Source organism: Phaenicophaeus curvirostris, chromosome 5 (assembly GCF_032191515.1).
Source record: "Phaenicophaeus curvirostris isolate KB17595 chromosome 5, BPBGC_Pcur_1.0, whole genome shotgun sequence".
In the NCBI taxonomy this organism is placed as follows: domain Eukaryota; kingdom Metazoa; phylum Chordata; class Aves; order Cuculiformes; family Cuculidae; genus Phaenicophaeus; species Phaenicophaeus curvirostris.
The window spans coordinates 45,416,811-45,435,671 of record NC_091396.1 but is presented as its reverse complement, the minus strand read 5'-3'; the positions used below and the strand labels follow the sequence as shown (position 1 = coordinate 45,435,671).

Below are 18,861 nucleotides of genomic sequence, written 5' to 3'. Positions count from 1 at the left end.
AAAAAACCCTCTTACTACCGCTCCAGAAAAAAAGGTAAAATTGCCTAAGTGGGCACAGTAAGAGCCATTCCAGCTCCATTAAACTAACTCAATTAATTTAATCACAATAAGAGCAAGAAGAAAACAATAAAGATGTTGATGAAACTCCCCTTTTGGCCCTAGAAAACCCACTTCCTCCATTTCTTAAAATGTATGAGATGCAGAAGAAATCTTTATGTTGGCAGCACTCCATTTCAAGATGGAAATTTCATTTCTGCAGTGCAGAACAGCAAAGGCATTTCACAAAAAATTCTGTTGAGCAATTAGAAAAAAGGCAGATGTATTACTCCCATATCATGACAGCAGCTTGATTTCCACTTCAAAAAGTAATTCAGGACATTTTAAAGAATGGTTATTAAACATTTTCAAGTCAGCAAGACTGAACTGAGAAGTCAGCAAGTTGTGATTGCAAATTTAACAGGAGCGAATCAAGAAGCTCTCTGGACCATCAATAATACTTGAATGAATTTCAGATGACTAGGAAAGATTTCAAAGGACTGAGGGGATAGAAGAACAAATAAAGCATCAGCTCTTCACTGGGCAGGCAGACTGATCTGAATGACCACAGGCTGGACAACTGAGAGAAAACAATGGAATAACCCATAATTTTTGATTAATCAAGTACATAAACAGAAAACAAAAGTAAGTTACATGAAAGAAGCGTGTAAGAAATAGAGCTGGTCAAATAAAACTGACTCCTTATTTTGATAAACTAGAATTAAAACTTGGTTGAGGACAAAGCCAATGTAGATATTTAGTTGTACTTCTGATGGGCATTTAACAGCGTGTCACAAGACACAGACTGAAGCCAGAATTATACAAAATTAACCAAATGGTGTGAAATGCATTACAACCATGTTTTCTGTATAGTACACAGAGATCTATCAAACACTATCTTCTACTCTTACTTGGAAAATGGTATAAAATTGGTTCTTAATTGTAACATTATTTAATATCAATTTTATAATTGGAATGCAACACAAAATCACCTTTAAAAACTAAAAGTGAAAAAGTTTTGAGGGAGAGAAGTGGGGGTACATAATGAATGCAACTGGTCAGTGGTCACTGTTCTACTTTCTGGCTGCAAACTGCATTCAAAGGAGTGTGGAAACATGTAAAGGGCAGGGGTTCACCAGTCGTAGAAGTAGTTGGTCCAAGGATGGTTTAGACTTTCAATCTGATGCCATGGTCAAGGCTGCTATAAAAATGAGACAGAATAGCAGGGAGGGTAGATATTGTACAACTCTCTTAGCAACCCTTTTTTGCTATTAATGTTAGTGTTCCAATTAAAAAAATGCATTTAAATAATTTTAAAGGATCCAAAGAAGACTGACATAGATGAACAAAGGATTCAAAAGCTTTGAAAGCTTCATCAGTTACTTCAACAAAGAAAGCTAAAGAAGGACTTGTTCAGTTTGTAAATGCCTACAGTGAAAACAGTAATGTCACAGCATGCACTTCAGTTAAGCAGACAAAAGGCAAAAGATCTGACAGCTGGATACTGAAAGGTGACAAATTCAGGCTGAATGCAAGAGGCACATTTTTAACAGTAAGTAATTACGTTTTGAATAATTTGGGTGGAATCTTCATCACTAGGAGCTTTCAAATCAAAACAGGATGTTTCCTCTGAAAACACACTTTAATTGAAACAAGAATTTGAGGAAGTCTTGGAAACTGTGCTCTACAAGACAGCAAACTGAACACATGGCATTTCCCTCTACTTTCTAAATCAGATTAGAGTGGAACAGGTAAGTCTGTTTCATGTACATACCTCAGAAGAGGTACAGAATTAAAAAGGGTACAGAATTCTCATGCATTTTGGACAGTCTGGATCATGCAATGCAGTTGAGGGCTATACAGCTGCATTACACATCAGCCTGATAGGAAGCATCCCTAGATACAGCAAGACCGTGAAATTGTGTAGGTAGGGACCCCACATTTCTGCCCCAGGAACTAGGACAAAATCAGTAACAGCACACTATGTTCAGCCTAGTGGATGACAGAATTTTGGCATGCTAGGGGGTTCCAAAGCGCAAGCCTTCAGGGAGTACCTCCCCTTTCAGATTGTGTCAGGACAAAGCAAAACAAGACAGATGCAGTGCATCTGAAAGGAGCAATTCACCTTTTTCAGCCTCAGTGGAATAAAGGTCTGACATCCTACAGACAGATTTCACCACATAAAGAAAAAGATAGCCAGAAGAGACCCAGAGACCTGAAAATTTCCTGCTTGAATTGCATCCACGCCTTTTATGAACACAAAAATTGCAGATACCAAATTTCCAGCCTCAGTGAATAAAATTACTTTACATCCAAAAAGGAGTGTAATCAGTTGTAGTAATGAGACTCGAGTTATTGCCTCATCTACTACCAAGTGAGAGCTTTAACCAGAATCTCTTGCACCTTAGGACGGGATCTCATGCCACAAGGCTGCTGGATGTTCTGTGAATGACTGCCTTGCTCTCACTGCAAAAGTAATCTCTGAACAAAAAAAAGACCACGTGAAGATGGCAGCATTTAGAAAAATGTGTTTTACTGAAAAGCTGGTATGCAGATTTAGTTGAAGAATGCTTGTGAAGAGAGAGAGGATTTTTCAATCAAGTAATTCTTTCAGTAGCCAACATCTCTTCACAATTTAGAACTTCTGCATACCCGGCTGAGAGGATTAAGATACAGTGTAGGAGTTCATCCTGCACAGACTGCGAGCATAATGTACAGTCATCACATGGAGATAACAATGCAGAGATGGAAAAATCCTTCCAGGTTGTTCTTGACAGATCTATGGCAATGGTCACCCACGACGATGTATTTTTAGCGTTCTGTACAGCCCACTTTTACTCATGCTCCTCCCAAAGAACCTTTAATTCATACATACTGTTAAAGCTCACATGACTCTCTTGAGAGATACATCATAGTATCACTTTTGGATCCACACTTCCCCACATGGGCAAGATGCTGTTGTGGCACTGTATGTAAAGCATGCTTTGGAATCAAGGACTGTGCAGGTTAACCACATTAAAATAACACACAAATTTTCAAGTAGATACTTTATTTCATTCATATTTCACAGTCTGTTTCTGTAAAGTTTTAGCAAAAAGGTCAGGTTGTATAACAGAGTTCTTAGGCTACTGTAATCAGAGCTGGCAACAGACTTCAAAAGTACAGAAAATGTTTACATTCCAACTACAGCAGTAGAATTTCAAAAATACATAGTAAAGGTAATCAAAAATACCAACATTTATTAAAACTTAATAGAAAACCAGCAGTCTGTCTGACCCATCAAGCTACTTCGCCTGCTAGTTGTCAGCAGCAACTGAACCCCCAGAAGGCCATGGGATGGGCTCCTTAGACTGGGACAGCTGCCTTCAGCTAACTTGTTAATGCAAAGTCTTGCTGTTCCAAAGGTAAAAAAATTCTGTAAGTTCATTGCTTACAGGTTTCCAATCAGAGAGGCTAATGTTTCTGCTCAAATCTACTAAACCACTTCCAGATCCTGCCCAGAATCATGACCTATTCTGGTAATAACATAGTCAACTGATTTTTTTCAAAGCAGTACCAAGTTACCCTATTTTATTAAACTGCTGCCAAGAAAGAAAAGCCCCTATTATGTAAAGGTTGATCAGGGCTTCTAGGTACAAAGGCAGCTAAGAGAAACTTAACAGAATGGTACTTGATGTATCTATGACTAGGGGACTTAACATCCTTTTTTATAGATGTTGTGTCAAGATCCGCAGTTATCCAAGGAAATGTTTCCTACGGGGCCCCAGATTTACATAAATTAGTTTCAGAGTGTATTTTTCTAGTTCAGCAAATACTATTTAAGTCTGGACTGATGCCCAGTAGGAGATTTCTAACCAGCTCCTGGACTTCATTCACAGATTTATTGAATATATATATTTACACAAATTATGCCACCTGAAAGGCCCATCCTCAATGCTGTCATGGGGGAGAAGTACATGTGGTATTGTGAGGGCTACAAGAGATTTCTATCAGCAAGAGTTTCCCTAAGTTAGAGGTACTACCCTGCGAGGTCTATTTTCCTTCCTCTTACTCTGTCAGAGCAATGGAAATAGAACAGAGAAGAGGTCACTGCTAGATTCACTTTTTCTTGTCTCAAACAGCTAGGCTTGGACTTTTTCCTGACTTTCTTTCATCTCTAGGTAGCCTGAGCCCATCATCTTGTTTTCTAGGACGATCACTTCCTAAAAATATATATATTCTGAACTTCAAATTCTCCTCTCTATTTGATGTGCACAATAAGAATCTTGGGAAAAGCAGGAAAGATTTCCTATGCATTTTCTCACACCTCACCTTTAGGCCTACTACAGGTATCGTAACAACGAAGCTGCCTCCTATTGCCTCCTCTCTCTCCTGCAAGAAGCTCAGAAGAAACAAGTTAATCTTTTGGGATTCTTCCACAAATGGCCTAAGGTACCATCATAGCTATTCTGCTGAGTGTCATTTGGTGCAGTTATCACAACTCATTCCAAAAGAACTAGATCGGACACGTCCTGCGTTATCACATTGTACTATGCTGCCTTCCTACCTTCTGGGTTTCCTGGCTGAGTTTCAATATTGCTGTGCTGCAAATTATGAGACACCCTAGCATGCACAATTATAGCAGGTATATTTAAAAAAAATACATGACAGAACATAGTCTAGGAACATTTTCCTTTTAATGAATTCCTGTATACTGCACTAGTCTTCACCAAGTGGGCAGGATACCATGAAAAGCATGGCTGTTAGTTTGCTACAGCTCCACTAGGGCGAATCCTGCCACAGAATGTCCCCCTAAGCCTTTGGCTAGTTCAAATCTGACTCATGTTTTTCATCTTTGTGAGGCATGTATGGCATTTCTTTTCATCAATCTAAAATGCGAGAAAACCCTTATAGAAGGCATGCCCCTTCCAATTTCTCTAATGCACACATTTGAGGAAGACTACAAAAGTATTCTCCAGTCTTCTGCAGTATAGATTCCCAGAGGCATCAGAAAATGAAAAGGTCTAACCACAAAGTAGCAAGGCATCCACTCTATTTTCAAGTTTCTTTTTTTTAAGAATCTGAAAGAGGTGATAGAAGTGATCAAAGCATCAACATACCGCTACCTAGACTGCGTAATTTTTGGAAAACATTGTTATGCATAAAGGAACATACCATAAACAATCCAGATTCCTCTACACGGACTGCCTCTGAAAAAAACCCTTTGGACTGGATGGAATGATAAGAGTTAAGTCTCCAGATAACCTGAAATGAAATAAATGCCTATAGAACAGCCTTTGTAACATGACCACTGTGTATCTCTACTAGTAAGGCCTAATATCTTATGCACACAGTGGTGTAAGCTGTATCTGAAGCAAGCAGGCTTGGAATGATACAAATTTATGCAGAGGAAAAAATGTTTTGGGCTGTGTTTTATTAATTTTTTTTTTTTAAGTTCAAACTCAGGTAGATAAAATTTCTGGGGAGATTACGCAAGCTGACATCTCGATATTTTTTTTTTTACCTTCCTCTCCTCCGCCCCCCTTTTCCATCTGATTTCTCTAAATAAAAGAGGGAAGAGTGATAGGAGGAGGAATTGTTTCACTACAGGCCACTATGCTCCTTTTCCTTACATCCTTTTCCCTTTGTTTTAAATACTTAGGAATCTGATTTCACAGGAAAAGAAAGGAGTTTAGCCTTGTAAGCAAAATGTTTCAATGTGCCAAATTAATCCTGGTAATTTACTATCTTCCTTAGACTGTTTTAACAAAAGTCATTGCAGTCTTTAATAACAATGTTTAATCTGTTAGCTACCAAGAAAATGCAAAGTGACTTGCCTTGTACACTTGTTAGTTACTAATAAATGTAGCTTTGGAACAATCACTTCCAGTGTAAGCACTGTGATTTTCACTGACTTGCTCAACTGTAGAGATCAAAATCAGAACATGTCATGTCACTTGGGTGCTATGACAGTCATCATGTTGACCGAAGACTGCAATGAATACAGAATACTGTTTCAGCACAAGCAGATCTCCAATTCAAATGCATTAAAACCCTAAAGCAAGACTCCGCTACAACAAACGACAGCAACAGCCTAAAGACACCACCCCACATATATAACTTTCATCTCCTCACCACTTCCTTCATCTACTTGCACGTGCATATTGGGGCAGCCCAATACTGGGGGCCTGTTCTGCTGTTCAATTCTCATAACTATCTGAAGATGAGAATAGGAAGATGCTTGCTTGCAGAATACTGCAAATGACTGTCTTTTCATTGCAAGAATGGGAACATGCCAGCAGAGCATATCCAAGCTCCTTGAGTCCAAGGAAGTACAAAGAGTTAGCATGGAGTTCAAGCTCACAATGACCCATTCTGTCAAGACCTTGCCATGCTATTCCAGTCTCATAACTGGCTCTGAAAAAAAGTTGATAATGGCAAGCCACTTCACAAGTCTGGGAATCAGAAAATGCTCAAGTAAAAGCTTGAGACAAGAAACAGGAGGCACAATAATAACTTGACCAACAGCTATATACCTTTTCACTATATGTTGGGATAAGTGGAGTCTTCAAGGTTGCTACCAGCTTTATCAGATCCTGTTAGAGATGCTTCTAGCTCAGCCCACGACTGTGGAGCATTGTTCTTTATTGCCTCTATGAAAAGCTGTGTTTGGTGCTTTAGCCGGTCCAGCTCAGCCTGAGTCACCTGGTTCTGATGAATGAGCTCCTTGGTTTTTAAAGTGATCTCCAGCAAACCAGACCTGCGTAGCACAACAAGCGTATTCTGAAAGCGCCTGCATTTGCTTTGTTGTTGCAAGAGCAGCTCAGGGGTAGTGCAAATCTCTTCTGGTATCAATGGGGGGCTCCACACTGCAGACTGCATCGCAGTCTGTGCTGCACTCTCATTCTCATGAGGGGTGCACTTTGTTGCCTGCAGAGTTCCAAAAGGCAAAAGGGGAGTCAAACCCAGAACTTTCTGACTGTCACTGGAAACATGATGAAATCCAGGAATTGCTGACAGCTTTCCAGTTGTCACCGGGGTTGAAGAACTTTGCTGGCTGGAATCCTGAGGGGTCTTAAAGCTAATTGGTAGGTGGGCAAAAGGACTACTAGGCAAGCCCGTGCTCCTCGATACAGGAGAAGTCTCAATCTTGGGTGCTTCTGTGCAGAGTCGTTTATGGCAACTGGTTTCCTGACGCTCTTCTGGATCAAAGGAGTGATCTCTTTTGCAGGGCTGTGGTGCTATTTTGGGATAAGAATTCAGGATGGGCAGGTAATTAGTAGAGTCATTTCTCTTTTTGCCAGCAGGGTGAGAGTTAATGGGAGGTGGGATTGATGGACGAAGAAACAGTAGCTGTGGCTGAGCTGGAATCACTTCAAAGGATGGCTGCACAGTCCAAGACTGGAGCTGTGATGAACTCCCCTGAGAAGCACAAACAGGGGAAAAAACAGAAGTCTTACAACAACATTGCAGAAGAAGATCAAAAAAACTTAACCAGGTGTACCGTGCCATTTCTCTGTATTGTATATACACTGTACAATTAATGTATTCTGAACAGTTTTCCATCAAGCTCATCCTTCTCTTTTTTCTGATGACAGAGCACTGCACTAGAACCAAAGCTATAATACATAATCCTTCTACTATGGAAGAGCAGATACGTTTAAAACCAATGCAATCTGAATTTATATTTGATTTCCCAAATGGGGATTACAGTACATGCTTATATTGTACAATACTCACGTATAAGTTCAACCCAGACCTAGGGTCAAACAACAAGTGTATGGAAAAGTTGAGAAATAATTAAGCATTGTTGTTATGAAATATTTTAAAAGAGTCAAAGAAAGACCACACAGACATTTTAAGAACAATTCAGATTCCTCATTGTTAAAAGTCAGCAACTCTACTCTTGTAGATTCTACTGCTATAGCAAGTTTTTGAAATGGTTATTTAAAATAGACAGCAGCTGTTCAGTAAGTCTCGCAGTCATAAGTACAATATAGAGTTTCAATAAATTTAAAACCATGATGTAGAAAGAAAAATGACGATTATCAACCAAACCAAGGAAAAAAGCCTGTTGTAAGCCCAGAGCAGCTTAACTTCACGTCTTGTGAAATGGTGTGCACTGATAAACCTTAAAAGCATTATATTTCAAGAAAAATGCTCATGTTCTCACTCCCTCCCATAAGCCATTCTGTAATATAGGGGAATACATCAATTTTTACAAGACACTACCTCTTCCTCCTCCAATACATTACTGTGGATCTTCATGCCCTCCTGCCCAAAAAGCATGCCTGCTTTTCTCCAAATGTATCAAACTGTCTAGTAAGAGATTCTATCTCTTTCTGAAGCAAAATCTTACTTCTTAATGGACTTAAGTCATCACCGCTACAATTATACTAATATGATACACTGTTAGTTTCTTTCGCAATTCCTTATGACTTGGAATGCTGCTGGCAGGCCTGCTGAAGACATGTTTTTTAGCTAGAGCAAATACTTTTTATTATTTTTGGTAGTATACCGAGTCATCTGAAATCCATCTCCTTTCCCCTAGTCTCATAAGACTTAAACTGGGAAATGCTAGCATGCTTTGCTGAAGTCCATTCCTCCAGTAAAGGACTTCAACTTGTCAAAAGTAGATATGACCCACTCATTAAGACACTGAGACTTAGAGATGAGATTCAATTGTCCACTCTGACACAGAATTTCTTTGGTTCAGTGGATGACATGCTTATGGAACAGGGGTACAAAACAATTGCCCATAAAAAAAAATATTACTACCTTATCACAGAAGAAAGGTCAAAAGAATAAGTGTCTGGAGATGCTAGGAATAATTAAGTATGTAAATACCATGGTTATACAGAACATGTGGCCCTCATGAGCAAGGTTTGGGAGTCAAAAATTGTCATTTACCCCACAAATGTACAGTATCTAGCACAGTAGAACCCCAAAGTCATTGAGGTCAAAACAGCTCTAGTAACTGTTTATCTTGTTCTTGCTTTTTCCTATCTCTATTATATACTTTCTTCTCCCTTCCACTCACATTGCATTCTGCTTGTGTTCTCCTACACAAAAGCTTGGTTTTAGTAGAGAAGGACATGTTCATTTTACTAATTCTGCAAAGTGTTGGTATTTGTTGGCGGATTTTTTTTTTGTTTTGTTTTAAGTGAACGCTAACTCCCTGAATGTTTAAAAAGCCTTCCTACCTATTAAGGACTTTAAAAAAAAGACTTACGGAAACCTTGCTACAAGCCACAATGTTTCAGAGCATCAATATATGGTTTGGTTTTTGTTTGATTTTTTTTTTTTAGTAACACTGTTAGCTGTTTACACTCTGAAATTGGGACAACAGGTAACCATCACTGTGCAGGATCACAGTGGTTCTGAGACAGAATGATGATACTGATTGAAATTGAAACTGGAACAAATAAACAGCAGTAACTGGATGCAGCTTTTGTTTCTTGCTCCAGTGAGCCCAACTAAGTGCTGGGTTGAAAAGACCATTTTAAAAAGACAACCAGCATGACTACCCGAGGTAACTAGAAATAATGGAAAAAGGCAGACAGACACTTTGTAATTATTCTGACCTAGACTCATTGCTTTTGTTTACTACAATAAACATTTTTCAACTTAACATTTCCGTCCTTAACCATACATTATTAGACTTAGATGTTATGGCATACTGCTCAGGAGAAGAGAGTCCAGTAATTTTATCTATCTCAAACTCTTCCTCCCCAGATTCCCTTTTTGCTACACTACCAGAGTTTTACATTTTTATATGTGTATAGATACTTATATTAGCTACTTCTCCTAACTGTCTGCAACACAACCTGGAGTTTAACATTAGATTAGCACAGCAATCAGGGTTTAATTTTTGAGATCTGGGCCAAAGACTATCAGACTTTGGTGAAGCTTGCCTACTCCCTGCTATATGAAAATCTTCAGTATTTATTTAAACAGTATTTTGTACACATATCCAGGAACATAACTGTTTCTTGTTGAAATAAAGCACAACGCTCAGGGACCAGAAATCCTCCACAAATGCATAATTTGCCAAACATCAACAAAATCCATATCTGCGTTAGCAATGATATGCAGCATTTGAATCTAATAGGTTTTACTTGTTGTCCTATCTGATTCAGTAGAAAAAGAATCACGATCTATATTCTTTTTTCCCCCTTCTCACTGTATTCTAATAAAAAACACTGAAGAATATCTGCTCTGCTCAGGAAACATGAGCAATTGTAGAGCAAGAGGTCTAATAACATGGCAATACTTTTGAGCTCTCAAAGTTCTGTTGTGATGTAGAAGTTAAGAATCTCAAAGATACGATGGAAGAAGAATATCATAAGATATTGGAGAACAAGAACAGGGAACTTAACTGTTGCAATGTGAGTCATCACATGCATTTAAAGATATACAACTGTTAATGTAAAAATGCCACAGAGAACTTCAGATATAGATTTCACTTCTTCGTTCAAAACATTCTAGATTAGTGTTTCCCATTCCCATTTCCAAGCACTTCCAGGTCCTAAGAAGCAGGAAGCAAAACCTATCATCATAATTTAGTGTACCAAATGACATCAGCTTTCAAAAGGAAAAATACTCACTTTTTTTTTTGTTTGATCTTTGGTGCTATCTACATAATATTCTTAAATCTATTTTGGGGGGATCCCTTTGAGACAAAGGGGTTTAGTAGATGTAACAGAGCTTCTCCGTTTCACATTTTTTCCATGACAGTGATTCTAGTTGTCCCTCAAAATAACATGCTGTCACAATAGAACTTTTCAAGTTACCAGTTACTTTATGGAGTGCAACAACTTTGTAAAATCTTTCTGAAAGGAAAATATTAAAAAAACCCACAAAAATCATGTAATATTTTTCAATATATTATTTCTTCCCTACCTGCTTAACTAACACGTTTTTCATTACAACCATAGGAGAAAGTGCAGGAAAGGAGCTGTTTGTGGTCACTGGGCATTGCCAAGGCCCATCCTCTGTGTTCCAACACAATGCATTCAGCACATCCTCTGAGTCAGTCTGCTCCATAGCACTGGGACACTCTGAACTCCCATCTGCCAGAGGTAGAATTCATTTGTTAGTTGTTTCACATGCAGCATATTTGCTACCTTGTTTCAGTTCTACTACTCTGCTTCCTTCCAACCAAGCCCCAAAGAAAAATGAAGTTTAGTTCTGGAACACCAATAAAAATAGACCTGCAGCAACAGCTGTCAAATAGCCTTTAATAAAATGCTTGTATTTCAGGCCAGCTCTCATGCAGATACCATCTCCAAAAAAAAAAGTCTATTTCTTTTTGGTTTTTTGTATTTAGTCTCCAAGGTGCCTTGCACTACCATGAAGACTGCTCTAAGACCTGGTACAGGAAAGAACTACAGGCTCCAGCATTGCCATAGCCGTAGTCTGCACTGCAGGCGTTTTGTGTCTTGAAATCTTCTACCTACAAACCCAAACAGGCAAGTACCTCTCACAAAAGCATGTTTGTTCTTTAAAGGCAATCTTTGCACGTTTTGTGGAGTATCAAAGTGGCACGCTGTGTCTACATTTTACTGATGTTGTTAATAATTACTCTTTGGTTTATCAGGCTCTCCTGACAATCCTAAGAGACCTTAGACTGCATAATACAACAGTTCATTCACCACTGTGAAGAACAAAAAATAATTTTGCCATACCCACTTCCAGACTCTGAAGTCTGAGATTCTTCCATTCATTTCTATATTAGGGACATTCTAAATTTCCGTGTCATCCAAACTGACAGGATGAATTTTATAGCACCATATAGCTCCACTCCAAAAAAAGTTTGATGAAACCTGTTCTGCATATAAAGGCCCTCACAGGTATTGAGACAAACTGTAAAAAGCTAGAGCCAGATATGTTAAACATCACCAAAAAGAAGAAAACCTTGAAAAGTGTAACACAAAAAGTTAATGCAGTGGTTTTCTAAACCTGAATATCCAGAGTCCTTGTCAGATTCAGCTGCCGCCATGCTGAAGTGATGGTTCAAGCTCTTCATTTCCGTCACTTTGCCCAATAGTTCCTTGAGGGTCTCAACAGATGACTATTTTTTCTCCATGCTTCCATAGCACCACAGGCAGTTTTTAACACCTTTTCCATAGAGGTACTACAAAAACAGTTAAGAACAAAAAGAGACTTTCCCTGAATCTAAAGCAAGTTCCATCAGTATAAGACAACAAAGAAGGTCATGGTTGTCCTCATAGAAATCTGGTTATCAAAGGTTTGCAGCATCTGTTATGCAATCTGTAGAATTCTATCACATCTGCTATGTTTATCGGACATTTCAGTTAGCAGAGGCTTGCCAATAAAACCACAGTTTATTTCCTGACAAAACTCTCTAAACTATGCATGTTTAATAACACATTACAGAATAGAAAAGACAGGCAACAATTCTTTGCACTAACTGACACATTACATTGTAGAGTCTTCTGGACTAAAATTTTCCATCTGTCTTAAGCTGATTTTTAAAAATTCAGTAGTGTCCATGTTCCAATCTTTCAGTCCGCTGCACTGACTACAAGAGAACATCACACTAAGCATGGCTGTTAAATCCTTGAGGTGTGGTTAAAAAACACCAAAACACCCGAGGCACAGGAAGAAAGAAATTGATTGAAGCAGAAACATAGTATAGATATTTTACTTTTTAGAAAAATTATTTTTTACTACTGCTGTGAATGTCATCAGTGACTCAAAGGTATCTTAGAAATACTGAAAATGTAGGTGCATTCGAAGGGGCAGAACGCACCCACCTCGTTCAGCTCCTTTCTTCAGTGGCTGAGCAAGTCAGCGTACAGAGCACAGATCAGCCAATCTTACGAAATTACCCGAAGTATAATCATTTCATACTTAAAATTAACTGAGTAAAGTACATGATGTGCATCTGGAGAGCACAATGCATAAATAACTTCTGACTGTTATGAACTCTGTCAGAAAGGGTACACACACAAAACTTGGGAAATAGGAACACGATTTCTTGATCTGCCAGAGGTGCAATGCCCGTTTCTATGAAGTTCAGCAACATGAGTAACCAAAATAAAATAGCAGACATGAAATGTACCGCTGTTACATGTAATTAAATCAATGCCCCTTTGACTCAAGTGGGACAGCTGTGCATCTCTCTTTACACTTCCAGTGAGCTATTTGGAGACTTTGAATAATTTGAGATGTTTCTGTTCTGAAAGAACGAAACATAGAAAACTAATGTATTAGACATGTTTCTTCACACCCCAAAAAGGCAAAACAAACTAAAAGCCAAAGGGTATTCAGGAACACTATTTTTTTTTCAAGAACTGAAAGCTTGTCAGGCCATATTTATCTTACAGAAAATTAACTATTTCAGGGACTGAATCCCAAAACAAGTCAGTTGTGCTGGGTGAAGCCCATACCACAAATACAGATGAACCTACAAAGCTGTGGTTTTGTTAATACAGTTTGTTTCACTCTCAAGAGTAAAGTCACCAGAAAAAAAGAAAGTAAACTAAGTGATCAGAGAATATGCTGGAGCTAAACAAATCCATACTGCTAAGAGTGCAAACACATACTATACCTGCAATGCACTCCTAGGGCAGACATGGCCTTAGAAATGCCCTCTTCTTCCCACACCCAGAATGAGAACACTGGAAGGCTGAAACTAAAAGCTATGAAAATCAAAAACATGTATAGTTACATTATGGCCTCACATACTACATACGTGTCACAACGTAGTGACGCGTATGTAGTTTGTGGTTTCATGATGGCAGCCAGACTTGAGTAAAGCAGAGCAAAGTTTCTGCCTCTCTTAAGGTAGCTGAGGTTGGCTAACTTAAAAATGTCAGGATGAAGTGCAGAAATTATGTCTAATATTATTTGCAGAAATTACTTTCCCAAAAATCAACCTTATGAAGCTGTGTCTCATGTACATTTAAATTACAAATACAGGAACTCGGGAGTCCGCATCATAGTCAGGCCAGCAGTCCAATAGTGGCAGTATCCAGCGTGAACTACTTCAAGTGACATAGCAGCAGACATTCTGGAACAATACACCCCAATAGGCAAGCTTCTTCTTAAGGTCCTGACAACCAGTTGTTAGAATTCTGCTCCAAGATCTCAAGCCTCATCACCTCCAGTAATGAATTCTGTTCCTTAGATAACAGTGCTGAGATGGAAGGGTGACTGTCTACATAACTATGAGAAGGACAGAATAATTGTCAGCAGAAGAAAGTTTCCTCGGTAGCTATTTGCATTGTTTTTACTTTTCATCTTCAGTCACACCTGCCGACCTTCTAACACGTATGAAGAACTACCTAAAAGCAACCTAGATGCTACCCCTGGGATGAAAGACGAGGTTTAAAATGAGGTTTAAGTCCCAATCCATACTTCCATTACATAGCCCTTTCCAAAACAAATGCATTTCCTACGAAAACGGTAACATATTGACGCTAATCTCCAAGTAAAGCACAATCAGACAGAGAAAGGCAAGAAATCAGCGAAATAACGCGTCACCCGTTAGCCCCGCATCCAGGGAAGCCCTGGGAAGGGCTGCCACACCTCCTCCTACCCCCTTACGCAAAAAAAATCCGCACAGACTAACAACAACAGCAGCAACAAAACCACAACCGAAAATAAGCGACCCAGAGGCGCCCCTCCCTCGCGCCGCGGGACCCCCGCCTCCCTCCCGCGGCCCCCGCCGCCGCCGCCCCGGGCCGCCCCGGCGCGCCCCGGCCCGCGCCCGCCCCGCCGCGCCCCGCCCAGCGCCGCATCGGCCCCCGCGCCCGGCCCAGGCCCGGCCGACCGGCTGCGGGGCCCGAGCGCCGCCCGCGCCGCGAGGGGAAGCGAAGCGAGCCCCGGCCGCCCCCGCTCCCTCACAGCCGCCGCCGGCTCCCCCCGCGCCGCGCCGCACCGGGCCCCCCCCTCACCTGGGTGCGGACCGCCACAGCTCCAGCCCCGCCGCCCCGCGCATGCGCCCCGCGCCCCACCATAGAGCGCCAACCTCCCGCGCCGCCTAGACAAGCCGGGGCCGGAAGAGGAATGTTTTCCCGCCAGTCTCCACTCGGCGCACGTGCGCACAGCGACGCTGCCTGAGGCGGCCGGCGGAGCTCCTAGCTCTCCTGGGGCTGGGGGGCAGGGGGGCTTGCGCGCGGGCGGCCGTTAGGACCGTTACGGCCGTTGGTGCGCGTGGCGCCGGGCGGGAAGCTGTGAGGGGCAGGAGGGCGGCAGTCTCGAGGAGGCGGCAGGAACAGGCTCAGTAGGATCAGAATCACCAGCTTGGAGAAGACCCATCGGATCATCGAGTCCAACCATTCCCATCAATCACTAAACCGTGCCTCTCAGCACCTCATCCACCTGTGCCTTAAACACCTCCAGGGAAGGTGACTCAACCACCTCCCTGGGCAGCCTGTGCCAGTGCCCAATGACCCTTTCTGTTAATTTTTTTTTCCTGATGTTCAGCCTAAACCTCCCCTGGCGGAGGTGTTACCACAAGTCCTCAAATGCAGTGAGCACCAGCGTGAGGTGTGAGCAGGCACAAATGGCCACGGACACACACAAGGTCTGCTGGGGGGGAAGGGACCGCCGATGTGTTGGTTTTATAAACCTCTTAGATACCCATCGCACTGTCACTGTCAGACGCATCAGAAGGAGGTCCTTGTGTTTGCCTTGTGCTGCGTGGCTGGGTGTGTGAGAGCTTGAAGAAATTGGGCAGGGTCATCAGAGCGAGGAGTTTGGGTTGCTGGTGGACTTTCCAAATGTTGTGTAAAAGTACAATTCATCTTTACACAAGAGTTAAGGCTTTCCTAGAGCCTCTCACGCCAGGAATGAGTTGTGACAGCAAAAACATAAACAGTGACAGTAATTTACAAATGAGGAAAGCAGCACCAAAGGAATTCAAAAGCTTTAAACTTGTTTTAAAGAGGGAAAATGTGGCAAAAGGAGGAGCTGTCACGAGCAGAAAAAGAGTAAGGATACCTTTATTCTTCCGTGTGGTTGGTAAATACTGGATAGTGAAAGAAATGTGTGGATTTGCTTTCCATGAACTGCATATAAACCAAGGGGAAATAAGGAGGAGGAATTGAATGAATTCTCTAGATCAATGAATGCAACTAGACTAGCTATTCTTGTTCTGAGAACTGCATAAACACTACCAGCATCCAGAAGTCTGTCAGAATATTTTGCATTTGGACATGAAAGCAATTTCATTAGAGAAAACTGAAAAGGCTGCGTGGAACGGCTGAGCAAAGATGCAATGAATTCCCTGAATAGAAATGGATGAAAGAAGTACTTTTATTGTTATCATGGTCTTGTAAAAGAACCTGAAACATGCTGACTAAAAAAATCAACATGACCTAATACCTTCCTGAGTAGTAAAGAGAAGGACCTTATTCTCAGCATAGTCTCATAAATAACCTGTGAAATGCAAAACAAAAATGTCTGGGATTATGTCAGGTGACTGTGTCATTTTGAAAATGTGACACCGAATGAATTCCAGTGCTACTAATCCAAAGTGCTGTGAGAGAACACCAGTGACACATATTCCTAGAATGGTTTTTTTAGTATTTAAATACCACAGTTGGCTCCAAGTTACATCTAAAAAGTACCGTAAGTGTAAGGGTCCAGGACACTAAGAGACGAGACGGAGTTGGTAGTAATGTAAATGTTTATTAAATGCGCATAGGAAATCAGGTAACCGGCCAGCCAGGGTCACCCCAGACAATGGAGGACGACCCCGAGTCGGTGCTCTAAGGGGTATATTTATACTCACGTAGACACATGCAATTTCTATACAGACTTTTGCAAACCAGATAATAATCAGCTAAGTTTGCATAGTTGTCTCAGTTCAGTAATTTTCAAGGTTGCAGTTTTCAACGTCCTGTTCATTCTCAAGTAGTTTCTAGGCCCCCTTCCTCCTTATCTCTGAGCAACTTGTTCCTCCCTTGCACTGCGCATTCTTTCAGCTGGCTAATTAACTTTTGCTGGGGCCCAAGTCCTCAAGTAAGGTGATTTGTGGTCCTGACAATAAGATGTGTGATCCCTCGACTATGGATTTGGATCTTTAGGAGGCTTGATTTGAGAAGAAAAGCATGCTAAGAATGCTGTTGCGTCATGATACTTGTTCAGGTATGGTCTTGGTTGCCTTATCCCCAGAAACAACCGTTACTGATCTTCACAGAGACCAGATTTCTCAGATTATGATGTACGTGTGGCTACTCACTGAAAACAGCTTGTTAGAGAGTGAGCAGTCTGTATTTGGGACAGACAACCTGCTGTTCAGTTCAGGTTACTCAGAACAGATTTGGACTGTGTCATACCAGGCCTTCATCCAATGAGCAGCAGAACTGCCCATTGAGATGAAGAGAACTGTAATACCGTAGTGTAAATACGGAAGTTTTCTTCAATAGTCAAGGTAAACCTCTGTTTTTCATAGATTAAATCTTATCAACTGGATTTGTCATGAATGCAGATGAATTAAACCTTAGGTTTATATTGAGCATTATAAACTGAATTCTGCTGGTTCCCAAATATGCCTTTTTTGTGGTTTTAATATTTATGTCATTGTCCTTTCTCTCCCTTTTCATTTAATTTGCTTCTCTGTTGATACAAGGCCTAGTTTACTGTGTGCTTTTAGTGATTACTGTCAGCAGCAACAGGATGTTTTCTTTTTTTCACATGTTGTACTGTGATTGGTTTGTTTATCCTAAAGGTGAGCATTTTGGCAAATGAGCTTTTTGTTCACTTCCCTGTTTATTCTGGTCATACAACAGTAGAAGAGTGAAAACAATATGCGTGAAGTATGACTGCATGTTGATTCAGTTTAGGTGTTTCAACATTTGCAGAAATCATCGCTTATGGCTTGAGAGGGACAAAAGCAAGTATTTATCCAATGAAGCAGTTAAATAATAGGTCTTGTGTAGTTACTGAACAATTAATCAAGGTGTGAATGCATGGACTTCATAAATTCTTATGGAACAAAGAATCTATTGTCCTAATACAGCAGTAGGAAGAAATATTTGGTAAGCTTCGGAAGTAAAGCGTAGACAGGTCAGAAGAAGAACATGGTTTCATAATTCACTGTCTGAACTGGAGAGGTTAGATGTTTGTCTGAAAATGCTGTGTATTCAATCTTTTTTTCTTCATATACTTGCTGATTTATTTTGCTATCACAGACAAAACAAAATTGAGTAGGTACTGTGTTGCATTAAGTTAGTCTGCAAATGAATAGCTTTATGTATGTTATTTATTGAACCAAACTCTAACTCTTATGATATTGTGATGCAGATATCTTTGTTTCTTCTATTATCCATTTCTGTAATTTTAATACATTAATAGAAGAATGTTGTTCCAATGATGCCTTTAAGTTTTTATTGGTCTCAATTAAAGAATGAATACATGTGGATTAAATATTTGCCTCACCTTTTAGCAGAGGAACACTGAATCTGAATGTGTTCCCTTTTGTATTCCTGTTAGCTGTATTGTTGGACATTAAAACAATATTAAGCCTCCAAATCTGTTTGAAAAGACTTTCCACATGTGGGTTCTGTTAATAATTAATATCTAATAAATTTTGAAGCATGAAAGCGATATTGTGTGATCACCTGTTCTGACCTAAAGTCTATCACAGGTCATAGAATTTCACCCAGGAGTTGAATTAACAAGATTTTGGAAGGTATTTTAGCAATGGTTCATTTTTCTTCTGCATTTCAACTTTATCTAGCTATGTTTCCTGTTAAAAGTACACTTAGATTCTTGTATCCACCTGCAAGTTCAACTTTACTGTAAATGTCTCCAAATTATGGGAAGGCAAAATGGTGATAATATATGAATAACAAATGATAAGCAGAGATG

The 18,861-nt window shown here is 40.3% G+C and overlaps 1 protein-coding gene across 2 annotated transcripts; it reads right to left on the bottom strand.

Moving 5' to 3' along the window:
- Nucleotides 1-4,168: 4,168 nt before the first annotated feature.
- On the bottom strand, nt 4,169-14,975 carry CIPC (CLOCK interacting pacemaker). Of its 2 annotated transcripts, none has more exons than XM_069858516.1 (4): nt 14,940-14,975; nt 11,977-12,151; nt 10,918-11,087; nt 4,169-7,437 (listed from the first exon to the last, which is right to left on the bottom strand). In XM_069858516.1, the coding sequence occupies exons 2-4, from the start codon at nt 12,041-12,043 to the stop codon at nt 6,559-6,561; spliced, it is 1,116 nt and encodes a 371-aa protein (XP_069714617.1). In that variant the 5' UTR covers nt 12,044-12,151; nt 14,940-14,975; the 3' UTR covers nt 4,169-6,558. The 2 variants fall into 2 exon arrangements, with proteins under 2 accessions (XP_069714617.1, XP_069714616.1); XM_069858515.1 differs by lacking the exon at nt 14,940-14,975 and adding an exon at nt 13,592-14,503.
- Nucleotides 14,976-18,861: the final 3,886 nt, after the last annotated feature.